This window comes from Nycticebus coucang, chromosome 3, assembly GCF_027406575.1.
Source record: "Nycticebus coucang isolate mNycCou1 chromosome 3, mNycCou1.pri, whole genome shotgun sequence".
Classification (NCBI taxonomy): domain Eukaryota; kingdom Metazoa; phylum Chordata; class Mammalia; order Primates; family Lorisidae; genus Nycticebus; species Nycticebus coucang.
In genome coordinates, this window is record NC_069782.1 from 152297501 (window position 1) to 152314409 (window position 16909).

Genomic DNA, 16909 nt, shown 5'->3' on the forward strand with positions numbered 1-16909 from the left:
AAGCCCATGGTCAGGGAGAAGAGCCATGAGCGGGAAGGGTGGCAGGCCCCGAGCCACTGACCAAATTGAGTCACCGTGTGGGTGCCCAGATGGCAGGGAAGGAGCTCTGGGTGGATTTGCAGCCAAAAAACTGGGATTCGAGTCTCAGGTCCCTGCTCACTCACTGTGGGGTCAGGGCAGGTCACTCAGCCTCTAACGCCAGTTTCCTTATCTCCAAAACAGAGATATTCCTCTGAGTATACTGCTGATCATGTGAAATAATAATTTCATAAAGCATTAAAGAAAAATCCACATAAGGGGAACAGAATCTACTTCTGTGACTCCCTAGCAATCTGTGATTCGTGGGCCACAGAGGTTTTGGTGACGAGGGGCTCCCTTTCACTGCGGCTGCGTCGTCCCTCCACCTGTTCCTGCGTCCCTGATGTGAGCCTCTGACAAATGAGTGCGGTGACTCTCTAAGAGAGTCATAATTTAAAATGTTTGGTTCTGTTATTCCCATAAATATCCAAATACCCCAAATTCCAGCATTTTGGCTTGCAAACACTGTCTCCCAGACAGTTGTCTGAAGCCAGATACAGAACAAAATCCCTTTATCAGGACAAGTGTGGCATTCCTTGCCTTGGAAACTATTTCTACCGTGATTATTTTTGTTCTTGCGGCACCTCGTACATGTAGAGGCCCCAAGAAGGGCTTGTTGAGTCCTTGCTGTAGCAAGGACTCAGGCCACCAGAAAACAACTGAAGCTGAGAACCCTGAGAGCTGGTAAGGTCTGAAGGAAAAGACAGGCTGCGGAGTCAAAGTCACTGGTCCGAGTCCAGCGAGAGGCAGGTGTGGGCGGAGTATGGGCGAAACCAAGAAAACGGTGCTGCCTCAGGGGGTCCACATCCTTCCTGCTAGAGAAATGCGAGCTCTGCTTTCAGGCAAGGGGGGCCCCAGGAGCACTGGTGCCAAAAGGTAGAAGGCCACCAACGTGTGGTCTCTGTCAGGCATCGAGCTACGATCTTGGAGTAACTAGCTGGTTCAGTGTCCTGCAGGGCACACGTGAAGCCCCAGGCCGGTGGCCACCTTGAAGGCTCATGCCCCATTTCTGGTAAAAAGATAATGAGAAAACTAGAACTAGATCCTGATGTCAGCATCTGGGGGCTGCTCAGAATTCCTCTGAAGAAGTAACTAAAGAGCAAATCTGTGCATCCTGCCAGCAGCGCTGGGGAAATGGCTCTGACAGATGCTAAGATTATGACCAGACATTTCCTCATGACAGAGCCCCAGGAGGCGAGCTTTTCCCAGGGGCCAAACTCTGAGTCATTTCTAACACGCACGGTGCAAGACATGAGCCACAGAGTGTCAAGAGACCGTGACAGGTCACCACAGACAGCCAGAGGAGTGAAGGCAGTATGCCACTTTCTTTTTTGGTGACCTCAAAACGTCAACTCTTTCTTCTAAGCTCTGATCTGAGCATCGGCTTTCTTACATCCTGATCACAGGCGGGAACCGTGGTGCTATACACACAATCTCAGAATTCACTTCCTCCACTCACAAGTCAGGCCCTGACTTATCACAGTTTAAGGTCTTCAGAATGAAATCGAAATCCTGATCTGTGAAGCAACCAGCGCTACCTCAATCTTCCCATGGAGGAAACACCCAAGGTAATACCAGAGGTGGAGTAAGTCACTTAGGTGGCGGTGCTGTCTCTGAACCCCCTTCCTTAGTTTATGACCCACAGAAAATGGACTAGGATCCTCAAAAGATTCCTCTGGACATGACAGGAGAGGTAATGAGCCACATGAGATGATTCCCCCTACCCCAAATACAGGGTCACCTCCTGAGACTAACTCTAGGCAGAAGATCCAAGCTTGGTTTCAGAGGTCACAGTCAGCATGATCTCTTTGAAACTCTGAATGTTAATTTCCAGTCTGACTCTGGCTGCCCCTGGAGCTCAAGAAGCCAGTAATTCAGTGATTTTTCAACTGGTGTACCCTGGCACACTGGTATGCCGTGAGACGATCTTAAATGTGCTGGGAAATTTTTTAAAGATCATTAATTAAATTATTTTAAAGAGATGTTCAGCCGAGCGTTGTGGCGGGCGCCTGTAATCCCAGCTACTTGGGAGGCTGAGGCAAGAGAATCGCTTAAGCCCAGGAGTTGGAGGCTGCTGTGAGCTGTGTGACGCCACGGCACTCTACCGAGGGCCATAAAGTGAGACTCTGTCTCTACAAAAAAAATAAATAAATAAAAAGATGTTCGATGCACAGTAGGTAGGTGCTTTTTCTTGTTCTTTTTCTTTGATCAACATAATTTAAGTGTGCCGTGGAGGTTTAGGTTCAAGTGTACGTGAGATAAAAAAGGTTGAAAAACACTGCCCTGATTGTTTCTAGGTGAGATGCCGAATGAGTTGGTATATAAGGACCATGGCACATGAGAACAGTCACAAGTTGAGTGGCCACACCCTGCTGTCCTGAGGAACTGGATTTCCATCCTGGAATTCTTAGAAAATCTAAGCAGCTCTGTAATCAGAAAACTAAAAATAATAATAATAATTCTTTTTAAAAAAGACATTTAATTGCTAAAAATAACTTCAAAATACAAAATTGTAGGATGTTACTTAAAAAGAAAAAAACAAACAGGGAAGTCAGGCAATGGAAGGGGACGGAAGGGGACGGAAGGCAGAATGAAGTGCTGAGTTTGGGGGCAAACAGGAAAGAAAACTTGGCAGTGAAACAGTGCGTGGCCCCCGGAGCCTAGAGGGACCGAGGGGAGCAGCAGCACACAGCTCTGCCTCCCGCCGCCTGTGCGCTCTGAGGCCAGGCCCTGGTACTCAGGCCCACAAACCATTAATGGACTGGCAAGGGCCACACACGAACGGTGCTGCCGTGTCAGAATGACATCATCCTGTGTTTGCCAACCATGGATGAGTGGATATGCAACAGCAGAACGCCTGTGACAGCAGCCAGGATTATAGACGTCCCCACAACAGCTGTGGCTTCCTTGAGCGGCAGCTGTGTCCCAGAAGTGTGATTAAGCACAGGGAATGCCCAGAAACACGAGAGCTGTGTTAGGAGCTCGGCACTCTGCAAGGTTGCCAGGGGAGTAAAGCCACTAAGGTTGTTGTCAGAACAAAGAGATCCATGCACTTCTCGCTCCAGCGGTTGCACGAAGAACGCTTCTCTCTGTCGACCTGGGCGGCAGGTTCACAGCATGGTTAGGAGCAACAAGTGAGCTTCGAAGCTGCTCCGAGCTCTAATCCGCCTCTCCTGGGAAATCTCAGCCCCCTTACTCTGCATTCCATGTGTCTGTTTTTTTCTATAAATCACAGGTAATAATAATAGGACTTGTCTCTTGTGTTGAGGAATAAACCAAACAACACGTGTAAAGCACTCAGCACAGTGCTGGTAATGCATGGAGCCGACTCCTGCTGTCCCTCTGCTAGAGGCATCTTAAAGGCAGGGAATCAACAGAGCTTCTCACCTTTGCCCTTTCAGCACAAGCCAGTGGTCAGAGAGAGGAGCCACGAGCTGGGGCGTGGAGGGGAGACGACATGAGCTGAGGGTGGGGTATGCCATGAGCCGCTGACCAAGCTGAGCTACCCGGGGTTGATCTGCAGAGACTGGGATTTGAGTCTCAGGTCCCTGCTCACTCACTGTGGGGTCAGGGCAGGTCACTCAGCCTCTAACGCCAGTTTCCTTATCTCCAAAACAGAGATATTCCTCTGAGTATACTGATGATTATGTAAAACAATAATTTCATAACACATTAAAGAAAAATCCACATAGTAAGGGTAACAGAATCTACTTCTGTGACTCCCTAGCAATCCGTGATTCGTGGGCTGCTGAAAGAATGAATTCTAATGGGCACGAACACACCATTTGAGAAGTGCCCAGGACAATTTTCTCTATTCCTTTTGCTCCTCATAATACCACAAAGGTAGCAGGGCTAGCAGTGGGACCTGCAGTTTGTGTACCATAACACAGAACCTCAGAGTAGGCAGGTCCCCCCTAAGGCCACGAAGCTGGTTAGCATAACGACCAGGTCACACAGGCCAGCCTGCAAGCCCCATGCCTCTGGCCTGAACAACTGCGTTCATGACTGCAGGCCCTAGGCCAGCAAAGGGCTGGGTGCACCCACTCCCATCCTGCTCTGGGATGTTAAATGCAATTTCGAATTCTTTTTTTTGTTGTTGTTGTTGTTGGGGATTCATTGCGGGTACAATAAGCCAGGTTACACTGATTGCAATTGTTAGGTAAAGTCCCTCTTGCAATCATGTCTTGCCCCCATAAAGTGTGACACACACCAAGGCCCCACCCCCTCCCTCTGTCCCTCTTTCTGCTTCCCCCCCCATAACCTTAATTGTCATTAATTGTCCTCATATCAAAATTGAGTACATAGGATTGCAATTTCGAATTCTAACACTCTGTTGTTTCTTAGTCACAAAACTCCATTAGCTCAACACGCCTACAAAATACTCATATGTGAGACAAGAGGTGGTTATTTTTAACCTGCATTTTAAACCATTATGTGTGGGGAGATGTATTTTTGGAGCACTGACTTTAATTTCACACCTGTGAATCACACTGCCTGCGGCGCTGGCTCTGGAAGGTACCAAACCACAGAAAGGAGGCCCCAACCTACGTGTGATTTCCCTGTGGGAGGCTATGCACCAAAGCCCACTTAACACTGCAAGCAACATTCTGCTCTCTGGGTTGGATACCATGTAACCCATGAGGGGTCAGAGTCCGGAGGCCAGGCATGGCAAGCCCAGCTTTGGCTATTAAAGTACATAGATTTTGGGCAGCGCCTGTGGCTCAGTGAGTAGGGCACCGGCCCCAGATACCCAGGGTGGTGGGTTCAAACCCGACCCTGGCCAAACTGCACAAAAATAAATAAATAAATAAAGTACGTAGATTTACTCATGAGAGGACATCAGAGTAAATATTATACCACTGAAAAAAAATATCCACACAAAGTCAAACAGCCCCAATCTGGTTCGCAAGCACCCCCTTATTTTACCCTGAGCAAAGGCTGGAGAGTCTTTTACCCTAAAGACGTGGTCACCAAGGGAAGCCTGGTTTCTCCCTGGGGTCAGCCTCCAATGGGTGAAGGATACAGGAGGCCAGAAAGATGACCCAGGACTGAGGATAACCCAATGGCTGCTCCCTGCTGGACGACCTGTCTACCGAGGGGCCTCCTGCATAGCCCAGCAAAGGCAGGTCAGTGGCACCATCGGCATACATCAGCATCAGCCAGGCTCTGTGTACATCCTCTGTGCACCTTGCCTGTTGCTCTGGGCACCAGGGACCAGGCGAGCAGGAGACAGGCCCCATCTAACCTGGGGTTTACTTCCTGGGACAGATAATACCCAAGGAAATAAGCAAATGAACAAAGAAGGGCAGTGCCATGCAGGAAATTAAGAGAGGCTCCCATCACCGAGGGCCAAGCTGGGATTTTATTCAAAAAGCAACTGGAAGCTACAGGAGGCTTCCCACAGAGGAATGAGATGATCCAGTAAATGTTTAAAATTATAAATCACCTAATTCCACCACTCAGTGACTCCTGTGAGTGCCCAGAGCCCTCATTTTCCTGAGGAGGTAACTGAGCCTCAGAGATGCAAGACAATCATTCCAAAGGTCCCAAATTTACAAGTGCCAAGGCCAAGGTTTGATCTCAGCATGCCTGACTGTGACACTGTGTTGTCTCGCGACCACATTCAGCCTGTGTAATTCCCAAATGGAGAGACACGAACAGGACCTCCAGGCCCCAGCCCTGCAGGGTCCATGGATAAACATGAACACGTCCTCTTTGTAAAGGATAACTTGAGTTACAGAGAAAGCACTCAAGTCATGAGGTGACAGCCACCTTTATTAACACACAAGCAAGTCCCCACAGGCCAGTTTGGACCCAGTCCTGCTCAGGCCTGATAGGCATTTACTCTGAGGACTGGAGCCCATTCCAGGGTTGGGGAGGTACTGTGGGATCACAACAGCAGCTCCTGTTCAAACTCCAAAAGTCCATGTGTTCACCCTCTCACAAAACACAAAGAGATTTCTGCAATTTCCAGATGTACGTTTCCAAATGATTTCTTAATAGTTAACTTTTTAAATAAGTATATTCCCTTCACCACATTCCCCTGAACTAAAATGTGGTGAAGTTTGAGTGGTTTTAAAGTCTGTTTGATGCGATCCATTCTGGGGGTACGGGGGACACAGAAGCATGGGGTCAGAGTTTGGCTCAGACACCCTGGCACCCACCAACTCCCCAGAAGGGGCCTCATCCACTCTTGTCTGGCTCCCGGCACCACAGCTGCCCCTGCACATGTGTAGCAACCATGGGGGGAATGAGAGGTCCACTCTGCCACTCAGAAGCCTTGAGTGTAGCCTCAACAGCCCCCAGGGCCAGGATGGAAGGGCCAACTCCCTGTCCCAATAGAGATGGTGCATGTGCCACTCAGTAGTTACAGAGCAGCCAGGGAAGAAAACGAAAACACTCACTGTCAGAGAGCCACACGGCATAGCACGGATGAAACACTAAGTGCAAGAGGGCCGGGGCAGGAAGAGATGGCAGCAGGGAGCGGGCAGCAGGATAATGACCCTCCCCCCACGTCCACTTCCTCACCCCTGGAACCTGTGTGTGGTTGGGTTAGGAGGCAGAGAGGAAGGAACACTGCAGGAGAATGGAGGTTGCTTTTGGCAGGGAGGTGAGCCTAGGTTACCCAGTGGGCCAAACGTAATCAAGGACTTTCCAAAGTAGGAGAAGGAATTAAAAGAGAACAGAGAGCTGGTAACGTGAGAAGGACTCAACCCGCCATGTTGGCTCTGAAGAAGGAGAGAACCACCATCGAGGGATGGGGCTCCCTCCAGAAGCCAGAACAGGCTGGGGCCTCCAGAAGGAAGTTAGCCCACTGAGCCTTCTATGTCTAGAACTATCAAAGAATAAATCTGTGGGTTTTTAAAGGCTAAGTTTATGACAGGTAGCCACAGCAGCAGTGGGACACTCATACCTGGTCAGATGGGATTGTCTCACTTGGGCATGATGGTGGGTAAGAGGGGGTTCCAGACAAGAAAGAGGGAGTCTGGAGTGGAGACTCGAGTGCTGTGCAGTGGGCAGGGAAGCGCCCCCTTCCCTGAGCAAGGCTTTAGGTTTGGGAGTGACAGGGAGGGAGACCTGACAGCAGCGAGGGCCAGGGACCTGGTGCCCTCAAGCTTCAAGGACTGGAGGCCAGGCAGGATGTGTGCGGTCATCGGAGTGCGGGTCTGTGCAGGGGACATGAGGGAGGAAGCCTCAGGACACCCTGGAAGAGGTGTGTGTGGCAGAGGAGACACACTGGCAGGGAAGCAAGCAGACAAGTGCCACTGCCTCCTGTGCCGTGCCTCTGCCCCGCCCAGGCCCACGGGTGTTCCTTATTCTCCTCCTGCCCTTCCAGACCGAGGGTATGTGGAGCAGGTGTGCTCAAGGGGCAGAGGTGGCAGACCCACCTGGGCTCAGGTACGGATGGCCTCACTCTTACTGTGATCTTTGAAGAGGGCACTTCCTCTCTGTAAATTGAGGATTGTTGAGAATCGGAGATAATGCATTTTAAATCCCACGCATGGAGCCTGACCCACAGTCAAGGAACCATGGCCATGTCTAAGCAATGGGCAGTGTGCCCAGAATCTGGGGCAGGTACCTGGATGTTGAGTCGCCCACGATGTGCTCCCAGGCCATAGCGCTTCGCTGTGGAGGCATGAAGCTGGAAGTCTGTGATTTTTAAGGTTTCCAGACCAAGAGGCGGGCAACCTGAAAAGGACAATGCTTGTTAGGAACAAAGACAGAGGCTGACAGAAATGAGTGTCGGATTTCTAATTCCAGCCACGGCCTTTTCGTTTCCCCCTGAGCTCTGTGCCCGGGACTCAGCCCCACCCTGGCAGGACTCAACTGCTAACGCCAGGCCGATTTTCCTGCTTGCCGGCATCTGCTTCTTGGGTGTTTCTGCTGTGACATCCCCTCTCTGTTACCGTCCATGCTACTGTCTGAGGCTGTTTCCAATTAAAGGTCCGTCCACAGCGTGACTCAGTCAGGGAGCGTCATTGGTTAGAAATTTCCAAACAATCCCATGGCTGAGCTCTGCAAATTAATCAGAACTTTGATTTTTTTTATTTTGTTTCAAAAACTCTGGCCTTTGTACTGTGTATGCTAATGAGCAGAGCTATGTAATAGAAACATGAAAAAAATCTGTCTATTCTCTTCTGTTTTTTGACAAAACTGGTAACAATGAACACAGCTCTAAACGCCATTTGCCCCTGAACTAAAACACCAGCTCCAGGGCAGGCCAGCCCACCGTCCCACCCCACAGGTGAGGGCACCCACAGCAACTGCTGGGACCCGGCCCCAACCCACCCCAGGGTGCCGTTCTCACCCACCACCCCTACCTGGGCCTGGGTCATCCCAAAGCGATGTTGCCCCCACAACATCTGACCTTGGAGAAAGGAAACAAAAACTCTGGAGCAGAAGTGAACAGAATCAACTTCAAGTAAAAGTGTCAGCATCCCTCAGTGCAACAGAGGGAAAGTTACCCAGGCGTGTGGGTCACTGCTGAGGTGGAAGTGCCCAGAGGTCCCAAGGGTACCTAGGGAGCACAAGGTGTCTCTCCATCATGAATAACGCCCCACCCCAGGGGAAAGGGTCCATTGGTCTCGGGCAATAGGTGGAGCCTGGGAGGCCCAGCTGCCAGGTGCTCTGTGGCCCAGGTGTTGCAGCCAGGGGGATTCAGCCCTGCCAGGCCTGAGATTTCGAGTTCTTCCCCTGAGATCTCACAAGAGGAAACCAGGGCCCAGATCAGGACCTGGGGTCCAGCCCCAGAGTCTCGGCTCCAGGCTAGTAAACACTGCCCGGCTGCCTCTGGCCCTGCCGACACCTGCTGAGAGGGTCCTGGGCTGGGAAATGAAGCAGAGGGGCACTCACACAGGGAGGTGACAGTGCCACTACCACAGCTGGTCACTGCAGGAGAGCAGGGCCAGCTTCGGATAGTGCCACGAGCCATGGTGCTCCAGCTGGCTTCTGCAAGAGGGGCCCTGCAGAGGGGGATACCACACAGCAAATGGGGGGCTGTGCAGCAAGGCAGGGGGCCACGTGAGCAGAGGCTACACAGGGAAGGGGGGCATGCAAGGAGTGGGTGCCCCAGAGAATGGGGGGCCGTGCAGCAAGGAGGGGGGTTTTGTGCAGCAAGCACTGTAAGCATCAAGGCTGACCTCACGGGGGGCAACCTCCTTCCCCACTCCTCTCCCCGGGGTTTGCCCTTGTACCTTCCAGGCATGGAGAACGCATTAGTCTGACCCACACGATGGCCGTCCCGGGTCCCAAATGTCAACTAGTTCTCAATCCTGCTGACCAGAAAGTGACTTCAAATCCCTGACAACTTCAGGAAGGGTTATTGCTCACACACCTTACTCAGAAATCCTGCTGCCTTCCTCCAACAGCCACACCTTGTCACAGAACCGTCTCATGCCATGGCAGCAGTGGCTCTACCCAGCTGGCCCCTCTTGTAATCCAGCATCCCCTGTGGCTCGGTCCAGGCCTGAGTTCCAAGCCTACCTCCATTGCCCTCCTAGAGGGCTGGGTGCCTGGACCCCAGGACAATAGCCACTTATCCTGAATGCTGCTTGCCTCTGGACACTCAGCCCTATTCACGGCACCCACAAGAAGCTCTAGTAGGGGTTCAGGGCAGGATGTGTGGGTTAAGGTTGAAAATCAGGCAGGCTGCCCATCCTTTCAGGGAGATTGGACTCCAGGACGTCCTACAGGTTACCCTGGAGGCTGGGCTTGCACGCTGGGATCTCGGGCTCCCTGGCTGTGTTGCTACCTGGCTCTCCTAACCTTGCACACCTCTCCCTCTCACTCCCTGCTCTCCTCCTTGTCACCTGGTCTCAGCCTGGGAAAGTTAATATCCTCAGGAATGACCAGCCTATCCCAATAGACTCCACCTGCTGGCCCCCTGCCTCCCACTGGCCCGGCAGCAGACTCTATGGGGCACGTCCCCATGTCCTGGGGACAGCCTCTCTTCATCTCTACTCGGCCTAAAACCTCTACTTGGTTTCAGGCTTCAAAGGGACTGAGGATTTCAGGCAGTGGCAGGGTGCTCAGTAAAGATCGGAGACTTTCCCACGTGACCAAGCAACAGAAATCCAAAAGGTACCTGCTGCCACTTTGATGAGCCTGTTTCACAGCCATCCACCAGGTCCTTCCTCCTTACCTGGAACAGCAGGTGGTGCATTCCCTGTATTCACCCAGCTAAGTCACCACCAGTTATGTCACTTATACAGTCAAATGATCTATATATCATTTAAAACGGACAGACATGGACAGATGCACAGCTTGCCAGACAGGCAGACAGATGTGTGTGTGTGAGCACACACATAAAGTTCATGTGCAATTTAAAATAGTTTAACTTAGTAAACGGCACATGAACTTTACATCTACCCATTATTTACCAGCTCAATAAAATAACAGTAATTGCTATTCAAAACAGTTCTTCCAGAAAAAGAAAATAGCTCTTGTGTATATGAATATTTTAATTCAAAAAAGGATCTACCTGAATAAAATTACATATTTAGTAGTTACTTTTCTTTTGCTATACAGAAGCTGTGCAGCATCTTCTCACAAGCTACATAAAAGGGGAAAACAAAGTGGGAGTGAGTGTCTGGTGGGGATACACCTAACAGCAACTCATACGCCCAATGCCTGCTCCTTCCCGGGACTCGACCACCACATGCAGGTGGCTGGGGTGGAGGGTCTCCCAGCTGCAGCCCTGGCAGCTGCCACATCTGACCAATAGCCAGTCTTTTCCACTCCTCCAAAGACATCTCAGCAGAGCCAGAAGATCCACGCCCTCCCTCCCCAGCACAGACGATGCCTTTGTTGGGGAGCCCAGATAAACACACACGAGCTCAGCCTGCTTGCACATGTGGGCAGACAGTGGACCCAACACTCTGACACTGGGATTTTTTCCCCTACAGAAGACACTATCTTTAGAGCCGTTATTTTGTTTGGAAGCCTGCTCTGTAGTCCGTGCCATTTACAAAGAAGCTAGAGATGGTCCGCACAGATCCACACAATGTCCTTGAAAGGCAAGATAGAGCTCCTGCCCGCATCATCAGTGAGGGCCCTGCCGTTGTGAGAAACCAGTGCTGGCCAGCCTGGCCAGGAAGGGGCCTTCCTGGAGGGAAGGCAGGACGCTCACAGAAGGACCAAGCCCAGGACACAGGACAGGTGCAGGAGGACAGGCCACAGAGCTGGATCATCCAGGCAGCAGCCAACTGCAACCCCTGTGAGGACACCTGACTAGAGGCACTGTCCAGCCCACTCCACACCTCTCGGGGTTTCCTTTCAACCCTTCGTGTGCCTCCAGAGAGGGCCTGACTCGCCTGGTCACCTGTCTGCTCATTGGGAACCAGGGTGTCCTTAGCAAAGCAGAGGGTATAAATGCAGGGGACACCAAGTTCCCAATCGCCAAGCTACACGAGGCAGCCATCTGTAGCCACATGTCCCATGCCAAGGTCAGATGCGGCCGAGCACAGGCCACGCCCAGCTGTGGGGACATTGGCTCTCCAGCCATCCCCTCTGGCTGGCTGACCCCAGAGGGTTGGCACCTCCATCTCCACCTCCTCTCCACCCATCCTTTCATTAGATTTGCATTCTGTGCTCGGGCTTCTGTCTCGGTTCCCATGGCCCCGGCCACTTGGGCCCTTTCAGACCCGCGTCCTCTCCCTGGTGTCTTCTATCCTGGCCCTGCAGTTTGCTGCCCTGGGCTACGCCCTGCCCCTGCCCACCCCCCACCTGGTGTCCATAACAGGTGTTTTCCTGTTTTTCTCTTTCTTCTCAGACCAGACCGTCCATTCTGGTTTGGGTTTTGTTCCTGCCACCCTCAGACGTCCTCCCTAAGAGAAACCTCCCTCCCATTCCTGCCAACAATCCACCTTGGGCATCCAGACTCGTGTACAAGATGTCCCAGCTTCCATCCACACTAGTGGAGGTCAAATCATGTGTACAAAGTTTAAAGTCAGGCCTCCACTCAAGAGCTCATTTGAAGACCAACCTGCGATGCCACGTGAGCACCTGGAGCTCAGTGCTTGTTCAGCACTGAAGCCATCAGCCAACCTCCCGCCCCCTAAAGACTCTAATTCCTCTTCCTCAATACTCTGTCCCCAGTCCCAGGTGGCACAACCCCAGGAGGGGGTCACAGAGCCACAGCCCCAGTGTCAGCTTTGCTCAGATGGTTTCTTTCTCTGTCATCAGTCCTCAAAACCTGCCCTCCTTTCCTTCCATCACGGCCACCTTACGCTGAACTTTCCTGTGAACATGGATGCATCCTGACAAACTCCACTGCACCACCGCCTAGTCCCGGGACACCACGCCCCTCAGGCAGGATCCTGCTAGGCTCAGGTAAAACTAACCACCACCCAGCTAGGAGTTACCCATTTTCTCCAAATCACATTTGAAAACACTATTTTAATAAAAAGTTTAAGCATAAAGTTGTTTAAGTACAAACTCTCTATCCCACATCCCTTACGCAAAGATCAGCCAGGTAAACATCCCATGTGGGAATCTCAGGATTCCAGGAACAGTTTCTAGGCCCATCTCCGTGACTTATACTCAAGGTTTGACCTAAGCTTCTCCACAGTTAAAATAAGGAAGGAATTTCCTATGTTGAAGAACAGGAAAGTAAGGGACAGGACGATAAAGGACAAAAAGAAAAGATCTTTTGATTTAAAGATTCTAAATCAACTCAAAATACAGAGTCCTGAAATGTTCTCCAGAGTGACAACGTAATGCTGATGCATTTCAGGGCTTTTCAGTCTCTTCTCTCTGCCCTGAGAACATCGTCCTAATGACATGTGGCAAGTCTGTCGATGTCCGAAAGGAGCAGAAGGACCTGCCCCTTCCCTGTGGGTTCACCCGCAAAGGGGAATAGTACCGTGCTGGAGAGAAAGTTAGGCAGGACGATCAGGAAACCTCCGGAAAGTGCACTCACCACTCAGGAGAGAGGTGGGGGCAGGAAATCTTAGACATAGAGAACAGTCTGGAGGCCTCAGCGTCCCGTGGGCAGGGAGGGCGACCCTATGCTCCCAAAGCCCTTTAATGTGAGCCTCTGGCTACATTCTGGGGTACCCAGAAAAGAGGCAGCAGGAAAGAGCAGCTCCCCTTCCCTCAGGCCAGCCCTCTTGGACCCTGACGCCCAAGCCACACTCTGGCCTTTGGACTCTGGCCACAGTGGGGAACCCACGGTTAGCATGAGAGCCCAGAGGCAGCTTCTCCAAGGCAATAAGCAGCCAGGCCAAACTCCCAGTGAGAGTGGACCAGACTCATGGAAGCCTCCACATCTTCAAAACCAGAAATCTGAAAAGGCAGAGATAGCAGAAAGGACTCAAACTCACTCTCCCCGGAACAGTCCCGGGCTTGTCCGTGACTGCTGGGAGATCACCAAAGGAGGGGCAAGCAGACCAGCAGGAGACTTCTCATCAGCCGCTCGTTCATCCAAAGGGCTGAGGGAAAGAAAATGGAATCCGGACTGCACTACCAGCTGAACCAGCTGTCAGCAGCCAAAGCAATTAGCGGCATTTCAGACGCAGGAGGACTCAGGAAATCCACCCCTCCCACCGTGACCCAAGCCCTCGCTGAAAGAACTGCTGGAATAGTGTGCCCAAGACACAGACGCAAAGCCACATAGACAAAGGTAGAGCAAGAGCCTCAGACAGGGCTGGCTGGAAGACTCTGCCCGGCAAAGAACTCCAAAAGCAACGCGAAGTCAGGACGGAAAGGAAGAATTCCTCCTGTGTTGAGTTCTCAAAGAAACATCTGGTCCCCGTTGCAGGACCCGCCAATCACAGTTCCGCCTCCCACTACTGGGACCTTCCCCAGCCCTTCAGAACACAGCACTGAGGAGGACAGGAGTGTCCCACTGGCGGCCAAGCACAGGGAGGAGAAACACGTGCTTCCAAGTTTAGTTTAAATGTCTAGAATCACAGAGGAAAAGAGAACATCTTTGTTGCAACTGTGTGTTTGTACTACAGTGTCAATCAATGAGATAATTGCCAGATTCAAAGAGTGCTTGAAATAAATGGGAAACTTGTTAGCAGCTCCTCTTCCCCAGCAGTGCCCTATGAAGTCCGCAGGCTACAGGACAGCAGCTAGCAATAACTACTCCGAAAGTACTAGACTTGGGGGCCACGGGGCCAGGCTGGGCTCCCTGCACCTCCTACAAACACGAGCCATCAAATCAAGTTTCTGTTGCTTCTAGGAAGAAAAAGGCTCTAATTCTGAGAAGCACGTGGGTGAGAAGAAGACAGAAGAAAGTGCGAAAAGAACACTTCAGGAAAATATTAATTAGAGATCAGAGACATGTCACAATCTGGAGGAAAGGAGAGTGACAGTCATTAAAGATGAATCTGCTTTTCTCCTGAGGAGCATGGGGCTCTGAGAACACGCTGTGTTGAGCAGGGCGGCATCCCCCAGCCCTCTGCTCTGTTCCCCGGGAGAGGAAGATGATACTCCCTGCCTGGTTCTACCTCCATCCTCCCCACATTCACTTAATTAGATCGGTCCCTTGAGTCTGCACTGCAGCCACTTTACAAAACAGACATTAACCCACTGGCATAGATTCATCCTTCCTCCTCCTCCTCATCTTCTATAAATTTTCACATGTGCACATCAACTCTCCAACAAATTGCAAGTACCCATTGCCTTTCACATCATGGAGCTCTTTGTGACCCAGAAGTTACATGGCACAGTCAGAACACAGCATCTAAGTCTGAAACTGGGGCATCACTCCCCACACCCCACCCCCGTTATCTCAAATCTGTCAAGGGTGGGGAATGGGGAGAAAGCTGTTGTGAGAATCGTGTCAGGAAAACTATTTTGGAAGTGCAGTGATTTGGGGAACAAGGGGACTAATCTGTAGGCAATGACCATGAGCCAGACCTGCTGCAGACCTCCATCATTTAATCTCATAATGACCATGAGAGACGGGTGTATCATCCTCAATACACACACAAATAAACTGAGATGCAGAGAGGCTGAACAGGGTCACACAGCTACTAAGTGTCCGAGGTAGAATCTGAAAATCAAGTGTGACATAAAATGCCAAGCATAATCTTTCTGCCATCTCCATGTCACTCAAAAATTCAAGAGTATAACACAAATGCAAGTTGCTTGGTGGTGTGTGGGGTTACAGCAGGCAAGAGCTACAGCTGGGATGGGCATCACCCATTGGCAGAGCGGAACTCAGCATCCATGGCAAGCTGTGATCGTCTCAAGACATTGCAGGCGCTGCCAGGAACAAGCTCACAGCCCTCCTGAACTTTTGCTTTCATTGTCGCCTATAAACAGAACAGCTTTGACGTGCAGAATTCTTTCCTTTGCCTTTCTGAACTTGACATTCTCTTTGGTCAATGAAGTGTGGAGGCGGCTTCCCGGAGCAGAGAGAATGTGTGTGCAGTGGCTCTCTGCCTGTCCCAGACACCACTGGCTCCCAGGGGACCACGGCCTCTCTCTGGGTCTTGGGAAATCTCTGAGCTAAGCTCAGCCTAGTCCAGTCACCCTCAGAAAGCTCTTTAAAACCCGCTGCATCAGAAATGACCATTTGGTCCTTTACCACTGGACTCCTTCAGGCTACAGTTTTTGCCCTGAGCACCAGAAGCCCTCAGGGAACTTAAAGGATATCCTGACCCCTCCCAGAGACGCTGATCAGTAGGACAGAAAGGGGCCTTGACACTGGTCTGACACTCCCAGGTGAGTCTTCTGAGACAAGCAATGCCTCAGAGAGTCTCCTACACCCTGGCTGTGAGGTCCCTTACCTGTGAGCCCCCACAACCCCACAGATCTCCCTTCCCAGGCCCCAGTGGATCCCACGGAGGAAGCTCTCCCGGGATCGGGTTTCAGCCCATAGTGGCTAAAGTGGCTTGTGTCTGGAATTGGAGCCTCCTTCAACCTGAAAGGCTCTGACCGCTTATCTCCTCCTTAAACGTCCAGCTCAGTGGCCACCTCATCTGAACAGCCTCCCGAGACTTCCTCCTGCACAACCAACCCCTACTTCCAACCCCCCTGCCTGAGCCCATACTGTCCAGCCATCTCTCTGAAGAGGTTGTGAGCTTCAAGGGAGGCAATGATGAGTTTTCACCTTAAATTCCCAGTGTCCACCAATGTTTCCCAAATAAATGGATGAACGTGAGCTATCACCCAGTATAACTGACAACTACATGCCTGCATCATCAAAGAAAACTAGTATTTTATTCTTTATACATTTCTTATAAAGCCCCAAAATGGAATTGTTTCCAAATGGCATTTCTCAAACCTCAATTACTTCCTTTTTATCATCTTCATGATTTTTTTCTACATCCATGTACCGCCTCCACTATTATTGACTTCATTTAAAGTCAATAATTAATTTAAATCAAATTATTTTAATGAAAATTTGTTAGTGTGAAAGGAAACCTTATAGCTAGATGATAACACAGCAAATTATCTTTGCAACGTTGGGGTAGGAAAAAAATTTTAATACGAAATAAAAAGTACTAACCACAACATAAAATAGGTATGATTGGTTAATATTAAATTTAAGAGCATATAATTCAAAAGACAGCATTGCTAGAATAGAAGGTGAACCAAAGAGTAGGAGGAAATATTCGCTATGCATATATCCAACACAGAGCATTTTTAAGAAAAGCAAACAAGGCTCAGTGCCTGCAGCTTAAGCAGGTAGGGTGCCAGCCATACACACCAGAGCTGGCAGGTTCAAATCCAGCCTGCGCCTGCCAAACAACAATGATAACTACAATCAAAAAATAGCCGGGCATTGTGGCAGGAGCCTGTAGTCCTAGCTACTTGGGAGGCTGAGGCAAGACAATCACTTAGGCCCAGAAATTGGAGGTTGCTGTGAGCTGTGATG

At 50.7% G+C, this 16909-nt stretch overlaps 1 protein-coding gene across 4 annotated transcripts in view; it reads right to left on the reverse strand.

Annotated features, from left to right (window-relative positions):
- Nucleotides 1–16909, reverse strand: part of CPXM2 (carboxypeptidase X, M14 family member 2) — a 124082-nt gene that overhangs the window by 86935 nt on the left and 20238 nt on the right. For 3 of the 4 annotated variants that reach the window (XM_053585393.1, XM_053585395.1, XM_053585394.1), the window contains exon 3: nt 7658–7767. In XM_053585393.1, the coding sequence (XP_053441368.1) occupies nt 7658–7767 (110 nt within the window). Of the gene's footprint in view, nt 1–7657; nt 7768–7906; nt 8027–16909 lie in introns of those variants that run through there. The other variant, XM_053585396.1, reaches the window with a different exon arrangement.